At 41.6% G+C, this 23,987-nt stretch overlaps 1 protein-coding gene across 1 annotated transcript; it reads left to right on the top strand.

Annotated features, from left to right (window-relative positions):
- Nucleotides 1-802: 802 nt before the first annotated feature.
- Nucleotides 803-22,722, top strand: Iqcj (IQ motif containing J). The gene is made up of 4 exons (XM_027391637.1): nt 803-877; nt 8,254-8,318; nt 13,210-13,290; nt 22,536-22,722. The coding sequence occupies exons 1-4, from the start codon at nt 803-805 to the stop codon at nt 22,720-22,722; spliced, it is 408 nt and encodes a 135-aa protein (XP_027247438.1).
- The last annotated feature ends 1,265 nt before the right edge of the window (nt 22,723-23,987 follow it).

Genomic DNA, 23,987 nt, shown 5'->3' with positions numbered 1-23,987 from the left:
GACTCTCACTATGTAGCCCTAGCTGGCCCAAAATTCAATGTGTAGACCAGGATGGCCTCTAATTCATAGAGATCCTCCTGCCTACCTCCTGAGTGGCTAAGGGCAGCAAGGGTCAGGGGAATGGGACAGAATGGCAGCCACAGCAGGCACAAAGACTGCTCCAATTTTCCTGTGAGGCTTAAGGCTTAGGATCTAGTGATGGAGAGGAAGAAAGGGCCAAGGCAGGAGTCTATCCTAATAATGTTTGTATATAAGCTTGCTCACTCTGGCAAGCATAACTTTTCAACTATAGACAGTGGAAATTGAATAACATTGAACAAATAGGAAATAAATAGAAAGAGCTGGATATAGAGTGGGCCAGGAAAGGTATCTATGTGCATGCCAATGTTTTAACCAAGTGTGTGAGAGATAATAATAGCAGAGAATGTAAACAACAGTGAAATTAACCCTCTGTCTAGTTCAAGACAATGATTTCGATGAAGTTAGAGCATCATCCTTTTTAGCAACTCTTGAAATTTCATACAAATAATATTCTCATTTTATAGAAGAAGCAATTTAGGCTCAGAGGGCTCGAACAGACAGAAGAGAATTACAGTATACCACAAGAATGATATACCTGCTATCTTCACTATGAAATGTAAAGATTCTCCATATGGATGGTTAGCACCAAAGAGCATACAGAACACTTTTAAATTTGGCATTGTAATTAATCATTCATAACAATGTGTGGTAGCCATTGATACCATCATCCTATGAATGATGAAGTTGAGACCCAGGATCAGACAGCAATCATGCAAGTAACATGAATGTCACAGACAGTAAATCTGAGTATATTGACAATCATTGTAAGGTCTCCTTTATGAACACCATTGGTGAGGTAATGTCACTGTTTATGCTACCTCCTGCATCAACACACTCATGGGACCAGAATGGTAAGAGTAATGTTGAGGTTACGGAATCAGGCAATTCAAATTGGCTAATTGCATTTTTCGCCAACATGGTTTTGAGTGTATAGGGGAATGTGTGAATGTCCATATAGGTGCAGGTGAATAAGTGTGGGCTCACACATGTCCGGTACATGTTTGCATTGGTGTTTTGGTGACCAGAGTCATCCTTGGGTGTTGTTTCTCAGGAGTTGTTCACATTATTTGAGACACAGTCACTCTGGGAGATCTGAGCATTCCTGATTAGCTTACCCTATCCTGTCTGCAAGCTCCAGTGACCTCTCTGTGTCACCTCCCCAATGCTGACACTACAGGCATGCACACCATACTCAGCTTCCTATGTGGCTACTGGAGATTGACCTCAGGTCATCATGCTCACATTGCAAACACTGTGCTGACAGAGCTTCCAGCCAGCCCTTGCAGACATGATTTGAAATGCTACTTTGTGCAACTAATAAAATTCATCAAATCTTAGTAGTAATAACAGTAATTCAAAGAAACAAAATGCAATTAGCTGCAGAAGAAAACACTCAAATACATGAATCACATTTTGAAAGGAAATTTGTAGGATTTCTGGATAAAGGGACAAAACTGTATGTTGGAGAACTTGGGGTATTTTTAATCCTGAAGATTATTTTAATTTAGGCTAACAGTGAGTTTTAAGATCAGAGAATTAAATTACTGGAAATAAAGGCAATGTGTCCTCTCTATGACAGTTCTGGTGAATAATATAGGTGAATAATAACAGTGCCCAGAGTAATGGTGTTGGTTGAAGGAAGGGAAGACGAGTGGGTTGGTCGGAGGGTATGGTGGCTTCCACACTATTCCACAGTGAGTATGTAAGGAACCCAAACTCATTTTTCAACTGGACTAAGAAAGACATTTCCTGATGAAACTTTGCTACACTGCAAAGAGATGCATTCCCGAATCAGGTGTAAGCAAGTGGGAGGTGCATTCGACTGTGATTGCCAGTGTTTTGCTGTGGTCCTGCAGCACAGGAAATCTGGAGTTGGAATATGGATTTGCTTATCCACCTTTGCTATTCCATCCGCATTCTGACAGGTGTTTATGTATGAGATTATGTGCTTTCTGTATTTGAGTTCTCAGTTCGAAGCATGGTCTGTGGGATGGTCCCCCAGAATGTAAAAATACATAAAGTACAAAATATTTGTACCTAGTATTTCAGTTTCAATTGATTTTCCTTTATGGCTATTCCTGCTGCTAAACTGAATATACCTTTTGAAAAAAATTGTGTGTTGTGTGTGTGTTCAAGTGTGTCACACACACACACACACACACATGTCTGTATGCATGTGTATGAGTACCAAGGCATGCATGTTGAGATTGAAGGAAGACTAGTGGTAGTCAATTCTCTCCTTCCACCCTATGGTCCCTGGGGACTGAACTCCAGTTGTTTGGCTTGACAGGGTGCCTTTATTCTTGGAACTATCTCATCAACCCCCTAAATAAACTTTGAGTAAAGGGACAACTTTAAAATCATTAGTAATAATGTTTAATATTCTAACATTCTGGATTTATTAGAATGTGTAAGGTTCTTTATAGTGAATGTTTTTATTTTATAGGGATAGCATTAGAATGTCTGTGATCTGAAGTCAGCCAAAGCTCATAAAGGTACACTCCAGCTCACAAAAGAACAGAGAGGGCTTTTCATTCTGGGGCTGACTCACCCTAGCATTTTTTTGGGTGTGGACAAAGGATTGGTCCTGGTGATATCATCATCAGTGTAGCTTTCAAAAAACACCATGCACTCCAAGAGAATCCAAGGACTGAATTTACCTCATACCCAGGGACCTAGGACAATGACTCAGTAGTTGAAACTGAGTTTCATAGAACATGGTCCCTTAGTATTTGTTCAAATATGTTTAGGTAGGTGTTTGACATTCATGTTTGGCAGCTGAAGTCTAGGGTATCCTGTGAATATAAGCTGGCCAGACAGGAATAAAGAATGATCAATGATAATTCCGGTTGTGTATTACATTACTAAGTCTCTAAGTTTATTGTGACTAAAACCTCTGCTGTGAACAGGCACAGAGCAGCCCCACACTCACTCATTCACTCCCTCACCTCATGATCACTGCCATAAAGTCACAGACCCTCTGGAAGTAGAGGGACTGTCAGAATATCCTCAGAGTGCTGGAAACAGAAAATGTCTTTTAAAGTCTACCACCTCACCCATGTGCCCATAACTTACCTGAATGTGTCCCTTAAATGAGCTGTTGATGTCGCATTAGCCATTTTTTCCTTCCACAGAAATTCATGTTCAGCTGCTAGGTAACTTCCCAGGGTGAAATTTACAGGTCTGCCAGCCATAAAGAACATGAATGCATAATACATAAACAAACTCTATGCTCTTTTTACATAAAATTTTTAAAAAGAAAAAGGAAATGGCAAAATGAGAGAAGAAAAAGAAAACTCGCCTCCCTTCTTCCAAAGGGAGAAAACAGAAATCTTGCACTTTTATTTTTGATGCCTTTAAATATATGGGATGACTATTAATGCCCATATTCACAGCAGGGATGGGGGAAATGGTAGTAAATTGTAAGCACATTTACATTATAACAAGGCCTATGGAAGCGTTATAATTCACACAGTTATTTCAACAGAGGTTGGACTCCCTCCAATTTAATTTTCTGAAGTTGAGCTGTGCAGCTGGGTCATCCCTGGTCTAATCTGGGAAATGCATCTCTTAAGGCTGTGCATCAGAATGCCTGCCTCCCAGCTGTCATCAAGGGGCATCATTTACAGCCACTGGGGTCCGAGGGCAAAGCATCAGACTCACTTTATGTGGACACAGCAGCCTAGCTAGCTTCATAAACCCCGTTACAAAGAGCAATAATCAATATTTCATGTTTAATGATGCAGAGCTAAAATTAGTATAGATTTTATGTCTTCTACTTTTCCAAATTATGCAAACATTAGTAACCCCCCTTTTAGTGCCCTTATTATACTTCCATTTAAAAAAAGGATCTGGGGGGGTATTGGTGAAGAAACCTATTAATATTTAATTGAATGATTAAGTAGTCAAAAGCATCAAAAGTACATTTGGCTTTTAACTTTTGTTAAATAGTTACCCTTAGGTTAATATGAAATTATTCCCAACACAGACACACACAGACACACAGACACACAGACACACACACACACACACACACACACACACACACACACACACCCTGATTTATGTGAGTGTCACTGGTTTTGTCACCCATGGCCATAAAATGAACTAAATTGCAGTTTGTGTCCACATTTTAACTTTCCCTAGATGCTCTGGGGCATGGTGGGAATAACATGGCCAATGTGTAATTCAGAAGAGTTAAGAGGTTGTATTTAGACATAAGTGCACTTTAGAGGAAAAGCAATATTGAAAAGATTTTTTATTTTAAACCTGTCCAAACAATATACCCTACTTATTCAGAACATAGATGGAGTAAAGATAGAGAAAACAAAAAGGCAGACAAGACTGATAATTCAGCAGGTCCAGTAGCTGAGTATAGGGCCACAGAGATGAACTTGCCAGTCTCTTGGCTCCACCCACTGTGTTTGACAAAACACTTGGCAAGATTAGGATAGGAGGCAGAAGCCAGACACAAAAAGTCAAATACCCTATTATTGGCCATTCATGCTAGTATTTCACACCCAAGTTACATCAGAAAAACTCTCTTGGCAGTGGGAAGCATGACAAGTAGTCGGTCAATTATTTACCATAACGCTATAGCTTACACTCCTTCACCACTCATAACAGATTTCATTTGGAAGAATTTGCAGTTCTGTGTATATGGATCATCCCTGAATAATTCATCTTGTATTTTGCAAAGGCATTGAGCTTAAATATTTTAAAAAGATAGTAGCCAAATAGAATATGGTAGGAATTGCCTTATTATTTTTTGAGTGAAACTGAGCCATACTATAAGTTTGGAGCTTTGGGTTCAGTTGCGACAGCCTCTCCTTCAAGAGACCAGCTTTGAGTAGATATGCTACTCTGTTATTTAACGCGATTGAATCATTTTCTTCATTGTACTTGCTTTAATTGCCAGGGAGGTCAAACAAAAGCAACTTAGGATTCTTGGTGTTTTAGCTAGGGCCAACACTAAAACAGATAACTCACTTATACTGATTGAAAAAGTATAAGGAAGTGAAGGCAGGGTCTAGGGCAACACTCCAGGTTTGGGAAGACTCTGAAGCCATCAATTGATTGTGTGAAAGAAGGGAAAGGAAGAAGAGGAGAGGAAAGAAAAGGAGGGAAAAGAAAAAGAAGGGAAAATGCTGGAGAAGAAAGGAGAGGGAGGAGTCATAGGACTATGGCTGGAAATGATATGTGAGAGAGGCTACTGGGAGTTGTGGCTTTCACCTCCTGTCAAGCTGTGTTCCAGCAAGAGCATAAACCTGCTGACCTCTTCCTTCTGCTCCTCTCACTCATCTTGGTGCCCGCCTCCCAAGAGTCATGAACAAAGGGACATAGCTGATAAAAACCCAAGTCACAAGCTCCCCAAGACACAGAGGAGAGAACAGTAAAGGGGCCATGTGGGAGAGAAGAGACCGAACCCCTCAGACTGCTGAAGTGTCTGCATCATTGCCACAGCAGATTCAATACATTTACTCAACATGTGTCCATTAAGCCATAAATGCTTCACTCTGGGGGTATATACACCAGGTGACAGAGACAGCGGCCCCGACCCCCAGAAATTTAGTGGGAGAGACAGACAAAGAGTAAGATGAAAACTGGAATGATGACAGGTTGCTGGGGAACTGGGCCTGGAGACAAGAGCCCTTCTAGGGGCTTGGGAAGACCTTTGTGGAGGGGCATGGGGTTAGAGTGTTCCTGGAAGAAGAATGTGGTGGGCTAAGAGAAAGCTGAGAAGACTCAGTCACTGGGTGTCATGGAGGAGAACTTGTCTTCTGGAACTGTGTGGCCTTTCATCTGGACAGGCTTAGAGGAGCATGGGAAGAGTGGAGGTAAAGCAGAGAGAGGCAAGCTGCTCCTGCTGTAGTCAGACCTCAGATTCAGGAGCCCATTCCACAACACCAAGGAGCTATTAATGGCTTCTGAAAAAAAAAACAAAAAAAAAACAAAGACAACAACAAAAGTCATTGCCAAATACAAAACCAGACACAGAAAATACCAGTGGGAGAAAGTAGTGGTGGCAGAGAGTACTTGTATATGTGTTTAATGATAAAATAGAACTTTGTCAACGACAAAACTCCCAGTGGGATTGTTGAACAAACCAACTTCTTAATTCATTTCTGAGTAAATGAGGATATGCTTTGAAACTTCCAGGGCAATTGAAGTGGCATGCTTTGTATAGTTAGCCTAAATAACCAAATGATGAAATCGAGCCTCTAAATAGTCAGTAGAGCAGCTGTTCGGAAAGCTGGGTTGGTCATTGACCTTATGTTTAATATGATTTGCTAGAACACTGATGGTCAGATTGGAGGAAGCAATGCATCAAAGTGTGGCCTCCCAGAAGACTCCCACAACTGAAAAAAATGGAGAAAGTGCCTGGCACAGAGTATGTCAACCCTTTCCTTCCTGTTCTTCTCCCTGAGTGTCCAAGGGAAGTAAAGTAACAACAGTCCACACCATCACACACCACAGATGAGAAAGTGAAAAGTTTACCAAGAGCTGGTGCTCTTTAGTAACCACAATGGGGAGAACGTGAAGAGCCTACAAATTCACCTCTGGCTTTCAAAGATAATTAAGGATCCTCCACACACACACACAAATCGTTTCTCTGTAAAAGTGGGTGTCAGCACTACCATTTATATAACTTGCATTTACTGATTATGCCATTGAAGGTGCGGCGAGATATGACAAAGTAAGAGGGAAGGATTGGAGAAAAGAAGACAGATATAAGGAATAAATTTATAAGACTGAAAGAAGAATTTTACTGTAAGAGCAAAATGCTAGGTTATCTATTCACTTTTTATCTGTCAATTATCCATCCACTTTCCTATCTAGACTGTTTGAAATCTCATAAGAAGCTGGATAAATAGTAGTAAAAATGACAAGCACGGCGAACAAGACCCAGATTGGGTAGTGGGCATGTTGACGTGATGAAGGAAGGAGTTGAGAGAATCTGGAAGACATAATCTGGAGTAAGGAGAAACCATCCTGTATCTAGACCATGTAGTTCACAGGAAAGAAATGCTTCCCTCTTTTGAGGGCTTCAGGGAGAAGGCATCCCAAAGGATTCAGATAAGTTTGTCATTGATAAAGCCCTCTAAATGCTGAAACTCTTTTCTAAACAGTGCTGATTCTGCTCTCACAACAACTTAGCTGTTCCCAGAACAGAAAGGCATGGTTCAGCTGAAACAAGATAATTCAGGGACTGTTGAAAGGAATTCAAGGAAGAGGCCTCTGCTGATGGAGGGCTGAAGTTGCGAGCAGCCTGGTGGTGGTGGAGATGTGCAATGTGCAATGCAGTGCAGATATGATTTCGAATGTGTGCAAAGAATTGTGTAAGGTATATACAAAAATATGCAAACATTTGCCACTTTGCATAAGAGAGTTGGGCCCCTGGGATATTAGAGTCGCAAAATCATACATCAATATGCAAAATACATACATCATACATCAATACATCAATCCCTCCAATAGTGAGGGATAATTTCAGTTCTGATTGTGGCTTTCTTTTGGGAATGGTCACTTCAGCACTTTTCAGGAAACAGGCCTCAGGAAATGGTCTTCTCAGGAACAGAATATCCGAAGCTTTCTTTACATTTCCTCTTTGTGATTATTAAGACTGAGGACCTGCTGCCAGTCCCATCAAGAACCCATATCAACTTCTTTAATATCTCTGTGGTTAATGAGATCACAGTGGCTACAGATATTCAAAATTCAGAGGAAGGTATGTGTGTGTGAGCGTGTGTATGTGCATGTGCTTGTGTGTATAACTGTGGACTACATAGAAAAGCTTACCAATAGACAAGAGAGAAAGTTTGCTGCAGGACCAAACCCAGCACACATTCATTAGAGGCCCATTCATCAAACAGCAAACTACAGTGGAGTCATAAATTGGAAAGAGTGTATGTATGTGGACTCATAAAAAAATACCCACCCTGGAAAAATAACAGGAAGCATTCTCCTTGGTGATGAAAAATCAATCCATTTGTATGATTATTGTATTCCAATTAAAGCAGGGATTACAATGTAATGAGTGTTTAAAGACGTAACAATTGCTGCTTCCCCCCAGACTCGGTGGTGGCTTGTCTCAATGCTGCTTAACAGCCACTCTCAGATAATAGTGCCAAAATTACAAGATAGTAATTTTTGAATTTTTCTTTTTTACAGGAAGAACTGAAAAGATTACAGAATCCTTTAGAACAAGTTGATGATGGAAAATATTTGCTTGAGAAGTAAGTAAAAGTTCCAAGGAAGTTAAATTAATTGCTAACCTGAGAAGATGACATAAAAATAAATCCTGACAAGGCAAAAATGAATAAGTAAATTTGACAGTTGCATATTGTATCTTTTGGCTAAGAATTATGTTGTATTTGAGAGATAGATCGATATGTTAGGGTAATCCTGCTGCTTAACTGAACAATTAAATGCATAGATGCTTGCTGCATAGGTCCAGGAGTCTGAAACTTGTCCCATTTTGTGTTTAATTTTAGTCACAGGAGGCAAGCATAATTTTGGACACAAGGCAAGGACAAAAGAGGCTAATAGAGTGTACATTCAAAATAGCATTTCAACATGAAATAAAATTCAAAACAGAAAGATAAAAGTATCTTATGCTTGCATTTTAAAATAAAATACTATTTAGAGCGTATGAGAATCTTACCCTAATTTCAACTTGAGTCCAAAGGCTTCAAGGGTTTATTGAACTTTATCATGGCTTGTGATTTTATAATTATTCTAAAACATTAATATGTTCAACTGATAAACTGATATGGGTCATCAAGACAGAATAAGAAAAAAAAAGCCATCTGTTACTGAGGTCTTACAATGTAGTCTATATTACTAAGGCTTAACAGATGTTTCCTCTACCAAATCTCATTATGGCCTTTGACCTAGGCAGCATTATGACCTTTTCACAGATAAACAACGAGACTCAGAGAGGGATGAGCAATTTGTCCAAGTGTACTCTGTGTACTCAGCTGGTTAGTAAAGATAAGAATGAAACCTGGGTCTGGAGGCCTCCAGAACCCCATGTCAACCATCAGCCAAATCCTCAGCTGAGTTCTCATGTACTCCCAACAGGCATCGGTGGCATGTGTGGTTCTGGAGTCTAAAAAACGATGTTAGTATCCTTGAGAATTCAGAAGTAGGTAAATTACAACTATGAGAGCTCTCAAACCGCATCAACTACTCCAAAGAAGTAAGCATGAGGGGCCTGGGAAAAAGAAGGAGTCTCAGAAGGAACACAATGGCTGCTGTTAAATGCTTCCTGAAGGAGCAGTCAAGTTGCTCTTCTGTTCTAGAAAGCAGAACAATGATTAGGGAACTGGGTTTATGGAAACAGCCATGTTAGTAACAAGAATGACAGTGATTTTGAAATGCCATCCTGTGCCACACCAAAGGGGATGTTTTTGTTAAGAATTGAGCCTACAGGTACAAGTTGTGCCCTAGAAGAAAGGACTGAAAACACCCAGGATGCAAAAAATACTCTTGTAAGGGGAACACATCGGATATGATTTCTCTTTCTGCTTTTCCCTACTCCTGTGAGTCTGGATACACCATTAACCACCAGAGCCCCAGGGTCAAGTATCTTTAAAGATGTCATTACTGGCTGGGAAATCTTCCTGAAGGCATCAAAAGAGACAACCGACGACAATGGCAACATCATTGCCAGCTCCCTTCCCTTCCCCTTTAGACAGGGCATCTCTGGTTTTCCCATTTCTGTGGTCTATGGCCTTGTCATGCCACCTACTTAAGACTAGTTTCTTGACTGTTGATTAGATGAAGTTTCTGAGTTACACATTTGATGTAGGCCATTATTGTCATGCTTGGTCCCATAATATGAGTAAATAAGAATAAAGGAACTTATCCATTATGGAAAAGACTGTGGAGGTTTCTCAAAATTTAAAAAGTAGAACTACTTCATGATCTAGAAATTCCATTACAGAATATATATCTTAAGGGAATGAAAATAGTCTGTCAGGAGACATCTGTACTCACACCTACTGCAGCATGACTCAGAACCACCAAGACATGGAGACAGCCTCAAGGGCAGTGAACAGATAAAGAAAATATGGTCATAGACAGAATGGAATACTATTCATCTGCAAAAGAATAAAATCCTGTCATTTGTTATAATATGGATAAACTTATATTAAACAAGCAAGCTAGGCACTGAAAGAACTTTTTACCACTCCTGTGGAATCTAAAAAGTTCGAACTCATGGAAATGGAGAATAGGAGGGAATTTCCAGAGGCTGGCTGTGGGGTGGGGGCAGCATGGAGGGGTGGAGAAAGACAGAGGAATGGGTGCTAATGGTAGACTTTTATATAGTCCAAAGAATGCCAGAAGAATTTATATTAAAAATTTTACCCTAAGAAATGATATACATTCAGGGGGACAGATTAAAGTAATTTAAGTACCCTACAATGTATGTCAATTTGTAAACATCACTTAATACATATAATTTAGAAACTTACTTACTTATGTGAGTCTCTGTGTGTGATTTTATGCACACATGCATGTGTGTGCATGTGTGTGGGGGCATGTCTATTCCTTTGAGGTAGGGTCTCTCTCCAGACCTAGGGTTGTGTTTTCTTGACCAGGCTGAAATCCTGAGGACCCCAGAGGTCATCTTGTCTCTAGCGTGTTGGAGCTGAAGTTCCAGGCGTGCCTCTGTAGTTTATCTCATATGTGCTGGCATGCTTCCTTACCAAATTTTCACTAGGTTTCTGTAAACAATAATGATGAGTATTTTAGCTCATTCTAGAAAGATTTTTCTTCCATGGAGACTCATGTTGTAATGACATTAAGTCTACAACATGCTTCTTCATCCTGGATATTTAGAGTCAACCTAACAAAAATGTCCTGGCTCAAGGTCCACCCCAGATAAATTGAATCTGGGGTCCTGGAGGCAGTATTTAGCAGCTTCTTTCAAGAGGTTCTGAGGAGTCAGGGTGAGGACCAGAGGGGCTGATGCTTTTCAACCTTTGCAGTTACTCAGTAAACTCCCCGAGTAGCCACATTTTCTGAGGGCATACTGTCTCTGTGATGTTTAGCCCATTCATTTATACAACCTGGCTACATCTGTTTTCCATTATTGATTTAAATGGAGGAAATGAACTCCAAAAGTTTTTTTTTCCTTGCTAATTGACCACAGCTCCCTATTAAATCTCTCAGTACAGCCAACATGAAAATTCCCCAGCTCTCTTCTCTCAGGAAGACATGTGAACATTTGTGAAGTTTATGTGTGTGGGGGGTTGTTCCACCCAGCCCCCAACCAATGCCAGCTTACTCTCTTGTGCCATCCAGAGACCCGAGAAATCTAACAGCTGCTGAGATGGTCTGTCTGTCTTGCAGATGTGTTCTGTTCTCTTGAGAGGATGGAAGATTCTATCGATGGGAAAGCACACAGACAAGTCCTTCCATGCAGGGAAAAGTTTCCAAAGAAACTGTCTCTTTCCTGGTTGTCAATGACAGAAAACAAATGCAGTAGGCACCAGACCCCACATTTACATGGATTTCTTGGTACATTTGCATAGATTGCTGGAAAATTTTCCTGGTTTGCTTCCAGGCAGGACTATGTCCTTGAAAACTGTCAGAGTTGATGGAAAAACCTGAGGTGCTTCAAGTGAGCAGATCAGGCATTTCATTACAGCTGTAGCTGACTTAGGTGCAGAGATGTAAATCACTGCTGCTATTCAAAATGACCATAAGTTAAGTGATCATGGTGTCATAGCAGTTGATCGGTTATTCCCCTTTGGAACATTACATTTATTCCAAATGCTCGACAGGGTTTTGTGGAAGACAGTCAGTGTGAATGGCAGGGAAGCTACAGCTCCGCACTGTGTAAGGCCAGTTGAGGGCATTTGCCTATATGGACATGTGTGCACACATGTGCACACATACACATGCACACATATACACAGACACAATAGACCTTGGCAAGTATCCAAAGAAAGAGACGATTAATTGGTACCCTATTAATTAGGAGGCTTCTTGGGAGTCTATTGTTAATGATAATTGCTTATTAACTTAAGTAAGACCTTAGTCGGAGTGCCTTGCTCTTTTGTAATTATTGAACCAGGCTCTATCTCTAGTAGGAGACTTGTGATCGCATGTTCCACCATTGTACTGATATATAATGACTTGATTAACCACAGGAAGTTATTGATGAGATGCACTAGTGCTAGCCAGCTCAAGTCAATAGATATTTGTCATTTACATCTTGTTGATGATGTGTAATTTATATGCCCAAATTAAGACATATGAATGTTTTCTTTATTAAAAGAGAACTTATTATTACTGTCTTTGGTGATTGCAGGCTATATTGCCTATATTGCAGATACTCTTTGCCAATTTGCTGATTTGCAATTAATGGGATGCTTTTTTTGGGGGGGTAGGGTTTTGAGACAGGGTTTCTTTGTGGCTTTGGAGGCTGTCCTGGAACTAGCTCTTGTAGACCATGCTTACCTCAAACTCACAGAGATCCACCTGCCTCTGCCTCCCGAGGGCATACACCACCACCACCTGGCTCAATGGGATGCTTAATAGACTGAACTTTTAAAATGCCCTGGTTATAAGGCTACTACCCCTACAAGATCACATGATTGTGAAGCGAGTCTTTGCTCACCTACCCTGGATTAGGTCAATTTATGTAACTGTGTGTAACACCTTACATTAAGCACAGTTATACACATTACACACACCTCCCAGACTGAAAGGACAGGGACAATCAGTGGTGTTTTCACCATTTGACCCCATGCTCTGAATCATTTCTAGCACACACATGGCTGAAGAATAAAGAATTAACAGCAAATCCTGAATCCCAATGTCACAGAGTAAAAGGATCTTTTTCTATCCCTCACAAGAGCTATTTTGGGCTCGTGGCACCATCTAGTGGCCATACAGAATTTATCTGTCTCCTCATGTTTTTCCACTAGGCGCTAAAGGGAAAATAAATACAATACTTTCTTTCTAGAGTGAGGTCACTTACTACCCATTTCAAGGGTTCCTTTAATAAATCTCCATCATATTTTTCAAAACCGTGTAAGTTTGAAGTGTTTTCACTGTAAACAATGACTTCCTGGGTTGAGCAATAATGACACAAACCATTTCTCTTTCTAGTCACCAGCTGGCCATGGATGTGGAGAATAACATTGAAAAGTACTCCCTCAGTCTACAGCCCTTGGAGTCCAAAGTGAAAATGTAAGTCGTTGCAAAGTAACATGAAGCAACTCGTTCTATGGGTATGTATGTTTGTACTCCTGAACACACTTGGAGTGTATTGGTGCAGAATCATAAATTCTTCTTTTCACATTTGTGTGCTACAGGTCCAGCCAGGGCCTAGGCAGCAACAAAGGTGCTTTTAGAGCATACCACTATCTACTGGCCAATGTTAGGAGGTACTTTTATGGAATTTTTCACTCACTGTTTTTGGTTCTCCTTTCAAGCCTAGCACAATTCCTTCTATCATTTTTCATTCTTTCATCTTGCCGTTGGAGGCAACACCTTACATGTGTGCACACATGCTGCTTTTTAACCCCCTTCTAACTTCCCAATTTCATCCCTGCCATCAATGTGTGTGGTGGGGGGAACAACCGTTATCTTCCCTGCTCTTCTGAAGGTGGATGGATGATGCTTCTGCATAGCCTTTCCCAATAGAGATTAGTGTGAGCCCCACCTCCTGTTAGGAGTGACTGTAACAATGAAACACACTTCAACGCCAATTAAGTGAAGCCAGTGAGACCCAGAGTGAAGCAAGCCCTATTAGAAGGCAGGTTATCAACCCTTTAAAGGTATTCTAAGTAGAGAGGGGAGCTATCAGAATCTCATGGGGCGACAGGATATCCCATTCATGATTTCTGTAATTCTGCCCCACCCCAGGGCTCACTCAAAGCCCCGCTATAATTGAGGGGCTTATAAGAATTGCCAACACTGCTTGGTGTACACAATATTCCCCTCCCCCAACCCCTCCTCCTCACCCCTGTTAAAACTCTAAGAAGTTTAACACCCACAGAGTTTAAACATATCTGAACTTGAGAACATCTGATCATTTGCAGAGAAGCCTGAGGAAGTCACTCTGAAGAAGGGTGCCTGGGGGTGTTGAGCTTTGAACAATAAGTTATTGCTGGATTAGGGAATTTAGACGGCAATGGAATGACAGATTTGTAATATCCTGCTGAGTGAAGAAAATAGACATCCACACCACTGCAAATCTGTGCCAGCCTTACACATCCTTGAGATGATCGTCACAGTATGAGCAACCAGCCTACGCCTCATGATAAGCCCAGACACAGCCTCTGAACCAGCCTTACCCCCTGCTAGGAAGTTCTGTGCCTCACTTCCTGATAGAATGAATCTGGATATTGAATTGTTTTATGTAAGAAGTATCAGTTTCAGTGCAGAACATGCTGGAGTGTGAGCACAGGTTGCCTGGTTGTTAGAATCTCATTAAGATGAGGTCCTGTTAATGCAAAGGCGCTGCAAAGGAAGTTGTTATGTGTGAAAAACATGAGAGTGCCTCATTGAATGATGATAAAATTAAGTTAGCAAAATAGCGTGGTCTTTTTTCTTCTTAAGTTCTCATCATCTCCCATATATCAAGGCAGAGGAGTGGGTGCCAGGACGAGAAATAAGTAGAGAAAAAAAAAAAACCTCTCTGGATTTGTGAGTCCAGCCAGCTGAGAGAGTTGAGGCCTTGTGAGTTTATGTTTGCTGGTGTGATGGAGGGGTCTCAGCTCAGTGAAGTAGAAATGAATGCTTTTTATCTCTCCTAATAACTCTGAACCCTATTTCCAGTCACTGGAGGGGATTGAGGTGGGGGAGAGCGCTTAATCTTGCCCAATAATGGAATTTGAGTCCTATCAGAGAATTCACTCCAGCTCAGTGAGTTTTGTCTAATCTGGTTATTAAATTCTTAACTCCTGGGGCAGGTTGCATATCTTCCCTACACACAGACACACACACACACACACACACACACACACACACACACAGAGAGAGAGAGAGAGAGAGAGAGAGAGAGAGAGAGAGACACAGACACAGACACAGACAGAGACACAGACAGAAAGAGACACACATACACAAACACACAGAGACAGAAAGAGAGACACACACACACACACACACAAACACACACACACAGAGAGAGAGAGAGAGAGAGAGAGAGAGAGAGAGAGAGACACAGACACAGACACAGACAGAGACACAGACAGAAAGAGACACACATACACAAACACACAGAGACAGAAAGAGAGACACACACACACACACACACACACACACACACAAACACACACACACAGAGAGACAGAGACAGAGACAGAGACAGAGAGACAGACAGAGAGATAGAGACACACATACGCAGACACACACACAGAGACAAAAAGAGAGACACAGACACACACACACACACAAACACACAGACAGAGAAAGAGAGACACACAGAGACAGAGAAAGACATACACACACACACACACACACACACACACAGCACTTGCTATAACCCACAACTTCACACCCTCTATGCCCATCTCCCTCCCCTCCTCCTTCCCTAGTCTCCTTTCTGCAGCAGGCTGTTCTACTTCCCCTTGTGCTAAACTGCCTGAGGATTTCCTGTCTCCCCGCCAATGGTGAGCACTCATGCTTCCAGGAAGCTGTCTCCTTTAAGTAGGCCCCAAGGCTTGGAATCCTGGAGGATGGGACCACAGGCCCTCATAAATGCAGACTTTACCTCCTCATTGGCTGAGTCTCTTGCACCTCTAGGCATATCTGTTATGGCACCCTTCCCCCAAGTCCTTGGCATCCTTACAGGAGAGGGCATGTCCAGCCTTGCTTCCCAAGGGACAGTGTTCAGGCATAAAGGGAACTAATACAATGGCCTTTGTCTGAGCTCTTAGGGTCACCTTCCAAAGTCATAGGCTTTGTCTTAGGGCCTCTGACCTCTGTTGGTGGTGACAACATAAGCATCTGCCTTCTCCTGATGAAAGAGAAGAGTAAGGGTCATTTTATCATATCTTCTGGAGACATCTCCCTCCTCCACCATGAAGAAGCACTATTGGGCTCCCATGATACAAACAGCTGATGGTGAGCTCTGAACTGCAAAGGCAGAGATAGAGACTCTGGCAAGTGCAACCCTGGTGATCAGATCCCCAAAGGTAAAAGACAAGCAAGAAAAGAACTTGTCTCAGTGTGGGCAGCCTGTCCTGTGTGAGTGTGAACCCCAGCATGGGGTGTGGGGCAGGACATGATCCCTTCAACTGGCATCTCACACTCAGAAACTTCGAAAAGGAAAGCATTTGAAAGAAAGGGCAAGCCAGTAATGTGGTAGGGCAAAGTCAGAACAAAGACGTGGAGGCCTCAATAAGTGATACAATGAGAGGGGGGAGGGAGCATTGAGGAGGGAGGGAGGGAGGGGGAGGGGGAGGGAGGAGGGAGGGAGGAGAGAGAGAGAGAGAGAGAGAGAGAGAGAGAGAGAGAGAGAGAGAGAGAGAGAGTCAAGTGTCAACCAAAGCACATTACCTGGCTCACAAACACAGCTGTTAAGAGGCCATTCTGAGTTTTAGACTTGAATGATAAATGGATCACATAGGATTAATGGAAGACATTTGGGGGCAGTGAAAGGCAGGTTCCCCACACCAGGAGAAGGCAAACCTCCATCAGACAGTCAAGAGAAAACACCCAGATGAAGGATGCCAGCACAGCCTGAGGAGTACTGCTAAGCCTTCTCTGAGTGGAGGCTAGAATGGTCTGGCCATGAAAATCTACAACAAATGAATGTCAGAGCCCTGTGGAAAACACCTCTCAGGCCCCCTGAGTGTCATCTTTTATGACTGGGCCACAGTTTACAGGTTATAAAAGAATATCAAGAAATTCCTCCCAACCATTACTTATGTTTTGACAATATTTTATGATAGAACAACATATAGGTGTATTGGACATTAATCATTTTTTTCATCTGAAAATATATTTGGCAAGTTTAGATAACTTGAAAAAAACTTGTTGAGATATAGAATTTGTGAGACTATTTCATAAAAAGTGATGCTAAATCACGTTGTTAAAGCATAATTTCCACCTACTTATGTTAGTTTATATCAACATGACACAAGCTAGAGTCAACTGGGGAGACAGACCCTCAATTGAGGAATCACCTCTATCAAAGTGGCCTTTGGGTGTTTGTGGGAGCATTTTCTTGGTAATGATTGATGTTTCTGGAGTTTCTGGTCCTGACAGGTGCCCCACAGCTTCAGCCCCAAATAAACACAGAGATGCTGTATTCATCATTAAATTGTTGGCCAATGGCTAGGGCTTCTTATTGGATAGACCTGTCTTAATTATTAACCCATATCTATAAATCTATGTATTCCCCCATTGTTTTGGCTTACCAGTGAATGCCCAGACCTCTTAACTCTTTTGGTGGCTACATGGTGTCTCTTTGCTGTCTCTCTCTGCCTACCTTTCCCAGAATTTTCCTCAACTCCTAGTCCCACCTATCTTCCTGCCTCTATTGGCCAAACAGTGTTTTATTTATCAAGCAATAAGAGAAACATATATACAGAAGGACATCCCACATCAGATTGATGTCAGAGATCACTGTGACCCAGTTGACTGTGGGTGGTGCCACACCTTGGCAGGTGGGTCTTGAGTTACATAAGAAGTCAAACTGAAGAAGGCAGGAGGGGCAAGTCAGTAAGTAGCATCCCCCCATGTTCTGTGTTTCAGTTCTTGCCTCCAGGTTCCTGCCTTGAGTTCTTATTCTGGCTTCTCTCAATGATGGACCCATCATTGAGATATAAACCCCAAAGCTGAAATAAACCCCAAAGCTGCTTTCGGTCAATGTTTTATCATAGCAACTAAAATGTGACTTCAGCCAAAAGTGTAGTTTATAGAAGGTATTTGGAAAGAGTGGTTACGAGCACCAACTTTGGAATTTGAGCAACTTGGATTCAAATCCCAGCCAACTCTCATCTCCTGTGTGGCATTGGGAACCCTGACGGCCTTTGTGCTCCCTTACACTCCAGCCCTAACAGGATCGAAATGATTTTCTGGGGGAACATCAGATAAAAATGTTCAGCCTGCTCTAGCTTTTCTATCCAAATGTGTCTTTTCCAAATGTATTTAATATGTCCACCTGGTCCTCAAAGCAAAGCTTGTGGGATCTTTGGGAATCCAGACTAGCATGTTGATGGGTGATTTGCACATAACCTGAAAATATTGTTATGTCTTTTGTTTTCTTAAGCAATAATAATAGTTTCTCCAGGTCTGCTCTGTTTGTCAGGTGTGGGGCTAAATGACATGCATATGTTATCAGTTGCCCTCTTGACAGAATTAGAAAGAATTCATTATTATATGCTCCTATTGTGGAAGAGCAAAATGTAGGCCAGACTGTTTAGCATTTTGCTTAAGGCCACTGCTAATGAGAAGTAAAACCAGTCAAGAACATCTATCATGCTAAACACACTTCCTTGTGAGGTAGAACTTTTTTCTTAAAGCAATTTCTAGGCCGTGATGTTAGAAGAACACATTTGCTAATCAGCTACTGACCATTATCTGGGAACTACAAAGACAGTGATGTATCTATGTGGGTCATCATTGCTCCAGGGATTGGACTTCTGAGAAAGAGACCCAATCTGATAGGTTTTGTTTTCAGGGTTAATGCTGTCTTGGGGGAGCTCTCCTCTGTGTTGGACTCCTGGATCCTATGTGCCTCATATCAGAAGAACTCTGTCTTCCTAATAAGAAGAGTATTTTGGAGTTAAGACCAGGTTGTCTAAATTACAACCTATGGGGGAACGGTCTTCACAGCCTGTTAGCTTTAGCACCTTCCCTTGGGCCTCCTGCCTGGTAGCTTTCCTTTTGTTTCATGCCTTTTCTTCCACCTCTGTCCCCTCCTCAGTCTAATACACCCTCTAGGACCCAATTCAAATCCCAGAATTCCCCAAACCTTCTCTGAGCATCACAGTCCTCCTATGGAAGCTCTCTCTTCTGCTCTCAGGTTATCTGGCGGCAACGAGGATGGTGCCCACTGTCAGCACACACCCCTCCCCCACCACAAAATAGACACAAATAAGCAGACTAAAGTCAGAAGCAGCAAATAGCAGGAGGAAAGAGAATAAGAACTGATAGCCAAGTCGGGCATTGGTGGCACATGCCTTTAATCCCAGCACTCGGGAGGTAGAGGCAGGTGGATCTCTGTGATTTCGAGGCTAGCCTGGTCTACAGAGCCAGTGTCAGGATAGGCTCCAAAGCTACACAGAGAAACCCTTTCTCAAAAAACAAAAACAAACAAACAAACAAACAAAAGAACTGATACCCAAAAACTGACTTCAAAAATGTTCAGTTTCTATTATGAATGATGCTTATAACTGAAAAGGTGGGACTGAACAAGTTATACTCACTTATTTCAATCAATTCTTGAAATCATATTGATAATATAGTTTAATTTTAAAAACAAAAGTGTACAAGATAGTCTCTAGGCTGCATCTATAAGGAAGAATCATGAGGTGGGATTACGGTAAAGCTAACATGAGAAAGTGGGGCCTATGAGTGTGGGTCAGAAGCTTCCATGCCTTTTTTTAATCCCCTCTTTCAGCGTTTGAATATGGTATTCGCAAGGCTTGATGGTAGAAGGTTTTACTGTTTGAAGATCAAGTTAGAGGTATAGTTTAAGGTGAATAAGTAGAGTTGGATTTTAAAAATCCCTTTTTTGGGGGCCCACAAATTAATGATATCCTGGCTGCACCACTAAAAAATAATAATGCCATAATTTAGCACAATAGTCTAATGTGACAGAAATGGCTTGTTATTTTTAACCACTGAAGTAAGTTTAAAGGCATTATCCAATCTGCAATGTAGTCTTTAAAACTGTAATTATTAAGATCAAGAATAATAGGGTAATACTCTTTCAACTACATATAATTCTTTCTGTGTATGTGTACAATAGCTTAATTCAGGTGTTCAAAAATAAACAAAGTATATTAAAGAATTAAGAGGACATAGAAATGTTGTAATATGTATTTAAAAATAGTAAATACTTTACTGTATATTTTCATACAATTTAAAGATATTAGTTAGACATTGTTACAATATTTATCAATGAAAGAAGATACCTACCCACTTAGAAGAAATGAACCCTTCTTTCTTAGTCTCTGACTTAAAATTAGTATGTCACCCCCTGGATTCCATAAAACCTTTGAAAAGCCCTCACTTTGGATTTATTCAACCTTGTTTGGGTCTCTACAGAGTTACACTGCCCCCTGGTGTTCAGCATGCTAAAGTGTAACACTGCTTCAAATGACACATTTCCTTTCTTTCTTTCTTTCTTTCTTTCTTTCTTTCTTTCTTTCTTTCTTTCTTTCTTTCCTTCTTCTTGAACTTTCAAGGTAGGTTTTTTCTTTGTTTGCTGGAGTCTTATAAGCTCTTGGATATTATAGTGGTCATAAATATATTATTTAACTTTTTGCTTCTTTTAAATGGAACATATTTTGAGACCCTAATGGCTAGGATTTATCCAAAGTGCTCCTGAAGCATTCACTGAGCTTTGGAGGGCTGGTAGGACTTCAGATCATGTGACTCACTAATGGCTTCCAAAAGTCTTCAGCTGTCTTAAAAGAAGCAGTGAGATGCCCAGACACCTGTAGGACTTTAAAATTCTCTTTAAAACCTTAAAGGCAAGGAAAAAAAAACCAACAAGGATGAATTTTCTTCAAGCAGTGAGCAATAAAACAGTGAGAAAGTATCATTTGGAGCAGAGTCAAAGCTTGCTTTAGGGGGCCTGAGCGGTGGATAGAGGACCCTTGTCCTAGGGTTTTCTGGTTGTAAGACACACTATGACCACAGCAACTCTTAAAAAGAAAAACCATTACATTTGGGCTGGTTTGCAAGTTCAGAGGGTTAGTCTATTGTTATCAAGGCGAGAAGCATGGAGGCAGACATGGGCCTGGCATGAGCATTTGAAACCTCAGAGCCCCCCCCCACCCCAGTTACACATTTCCTCCAAGAAGGCCACACCTACTCCAACAAGGCCACCTGTGGAAATAGTGACAGTCCCTGGTGACCAAGCATTCAAATATATAAGCCTGTGGTGCCATTACTATTAAAACCATCACAACCCTTAAAAAAAAATCTTACTGTAGAATTTTACACAAACCACGAGGAACAGAACAAGATCCCAGAAGAGGAATCTGACTTCTAAGCTTAAGTCCAGGTGCTTAAGTTCCATAGCTTCCTGAAGTTCCATTGGCCTCTGAATTCATGACATGGGTTTCATAGTACCTTCTGGAATTTTCCTCAAATATTATAACTCACAAACCTTAATTAGTTAGGAAAACAATAAAGTTTAATAATATGATGGCATTTTGTATTCCTTATATCCACTAGCTATTGAGAATTGATGGTATTCAATTCTCCTTGAGGAAAGAACTCATCTTTGAGGAAGGGTTATCAGTTTGTTCATATGCCAATAACTTCACTGGCCTAGCTCATTCGAAAGAGAGTAAGGAGTCTGGTGTGTCTAGGAGTCTAGCAGAGGTAGTAACAGATACAACTTTGTCGCTTTAGAATACTAGAGTCCTGGCAGATGGTGTGCACACGTGAATGCCTGGGAAAGTTCCAGGTACACTCACAGAGTACCCATGAACTCAGACATATTACTGCCTGAGATTGGGGCCAGTGATCCATGAAAACTTCCTTAACTTTAACGCAGAAACAGGACAGGTGCCTATTTTTCAGAAAGTTTTTTTTTTCCTGATACTAACCACAAGTTAGAATAACAAACTGTCTAGCATGAAACATTTACAAAACCCACCTAATGACCTGTTACTTTAGTGTCTTAAATAGCACAGGGTACTTTCAGGTGGTCTTTGTCACCCGTGTCAGCCCACAGTATGTGAAGTGAATGACTGCAATGTTCTTGTAGACTTGTCCAGGTATCAGGGCCACTAGACCACTGCTTCTGGCCATGCAGACATACTGCCCAGTGTTGTGAAGTTTGTGTGTGTAGAATCCCAGAAATGTGCTCTGTAGTCTGTGTCCAGGGCCTAGGCATGGGGTGGACCCTCTAAAGTCATGCACTGAATAAATGAATCATTAATTTTTCTCAAACAGAGAAATTGAAGTATTTGGTGTCCCATAAATCAAAGAACATTTAGTGCCCAGACCAGTTTGGCTTTGACTTTGGCTGATGTGTACTCCCCTCCCCCGGGACTTAATTGACTTTTTTTCAGGCTGAGTTAGCCTAGTCAAATCTGAGAAAGACAAACCAGTTGGTTTGGTTGTGGTTACTGTTTTACGATCCAGTCTCGGTGGTCAAAATGCAGCTAAAGCCTAAGGGTTGTTTCTTGAAGCACAATTTATCTTACAGTTTCTGTATCTCTAAAACCAATCCCCACCCCCATGCCCTTCTGAGTCTGTGGGTGATGACGGGCAGTGACATATTGCTGGGTTTTCTGCAGCATTCAGCGAGCATGGCGAGAGTACTTGCAGAGGCAGGAGCCCCTGGAGAAGAGGAGCCCGTCGCCACCCTCCGTCTCTTCAGACAAGCTGAGCAGCTCTGTCAGCATGAACACCTTCTCCGACAGCAGCACACCCGTGAGTGTCCCTGCCAGCTTGCTCAGACTGGCTTGTTGTGCATATAGGTAGCCCTGGCTCTGGTTCCAAGAAAATGTGTTAAAGTGGTTTTGCGATGGAGGGAGGGTCTGCGTCGCATATCTGCTGCATGGAAGCCCACAGTGAGGCTCTTGACATCTTAGAATTAAGGCAAGATTCATGAACCCCAAATGAACTTGACTGCACTCAACGGAGAGGGGATTTTCTGCGAGCTTGTTTCTCTGTCACTGAGGTGGGCGCGCTACCGCTACCCTCCTTATCCTTTTCTTACTGTGTGTTTGCTCTGGTGTGTGCCTGTGTAATGCTCAGCTGGTTGGAAACTCAGCTTAATTGGGATTAGAAAGAGAATGTTTGAAAGGAAAAATTGAAGGTGATCACAGACTGAATTGGGCTTGAGTGTGCCCATGCCCCTTCGGGCTGCCTCCCGGGCTCCAGGAAACCTGCGGCATGCATAGGTGCAGGACAGATATAGACAAGCTCAGCTCTCCAGAAGGTGCCAGGAGTCCAGAGTTTTAAGTAATGTCGAACATTAAGAGGATTTGAAATGGAAACGTGTTTTTTCACACCAGTTTAAGAACTCTCGGGTAGGGTATTGGTTATGGAATGAATGCATCTGCTACAAACTGGCGGCACTGGCAAACGAGTGAGCAGTGAGTTTCTCCATATGATCGTTTATTTATAAGTAATCAATGAAATGATGAAAATTTGGGAAGAGTTATTTAAATAAGAGTTAATTATATATATATACCTCTGCTACTTTGCTGTCTTTTTTTTTTTTCAGTCATATAATGAGATCAGGCAAACGTTACTTTTTTGGAATGTGTGAAGAAGACTACATGGCTTGGCATACTATCTAATAGTTTTGCGTAGATATGAGTAGATATGAGTTTTTTAAGGAAAAAATAAGCTGGCTTTACTGCTGTGAAAGTACAAGAGGCAGATGTGTTTTCAACTGACCCTAGAACTGGAAATTTAGAGAAACGGCTCGCGCTCACTAGCCTCTTGGCCACTAGAGGGCGCCTGTGAACCACTTTGGAGAACGTTGGGCCTCCAAGCTGGGCAGCGCTCTTGATTTATGAGAAAAAGAGAAAGTGAAAATTGAGTCCTTAGGATGCCTTTGCTGTGAATGCCAATAGAAAATGCAATTAAATGATTTGAAGATTCTATTTGAAGGACGGAAACTCGATTTCAGAAATCATTTTGTCTGTGGATTAGGGGTCCAGATTCATGGCTCTTAAGCTTTTTAAGCAGTGGTTCTCAACCTGTGGGTCGCGACCCCGCTGACAAACCTCTATTTC

This window comes from Cricetulus griseus (genome assembly GCF_003668045.3).
Source record: "Cricetulus griseus strain 17A/GY chromosome 1 unlocalized genomic scaffold, alternate assembly CriGri-PICRH-1.0 chr1_0, whole genome shotgun sequence".
NCBI classification, from domain to species: Eukaryota; Metazoa; Chordata; class Mammalia; order Rodentia; family Cricetidae; genus Cricetulus; species Cricetulus griseus.
This window is presented reverse-complemented; position numbering and strand designations above follow the sequence as displayed.

Coding starts and splice junctions, on each gene's coding strand:
- Iqcj (XM_027391637.1), top strand. CDS start 803: ATGAATGTCACAGACAGTAAATCTGAGTATATTGACAATCATTGTAAG. Junction 878..8,253: donor TTATGAACACCATTGGTGAG/GTAATGTCACTG, acceptor TCTTTTTTACAG/GAAGAACTGAAAAGATTACA. Junction 8,319..13,209: donor GGAAAATATTTGCTTGAGAA/GTAAGTAAAAGT, acceptor TTCTCTTTCTAG/TCACCAGCTGGCCATGGATG.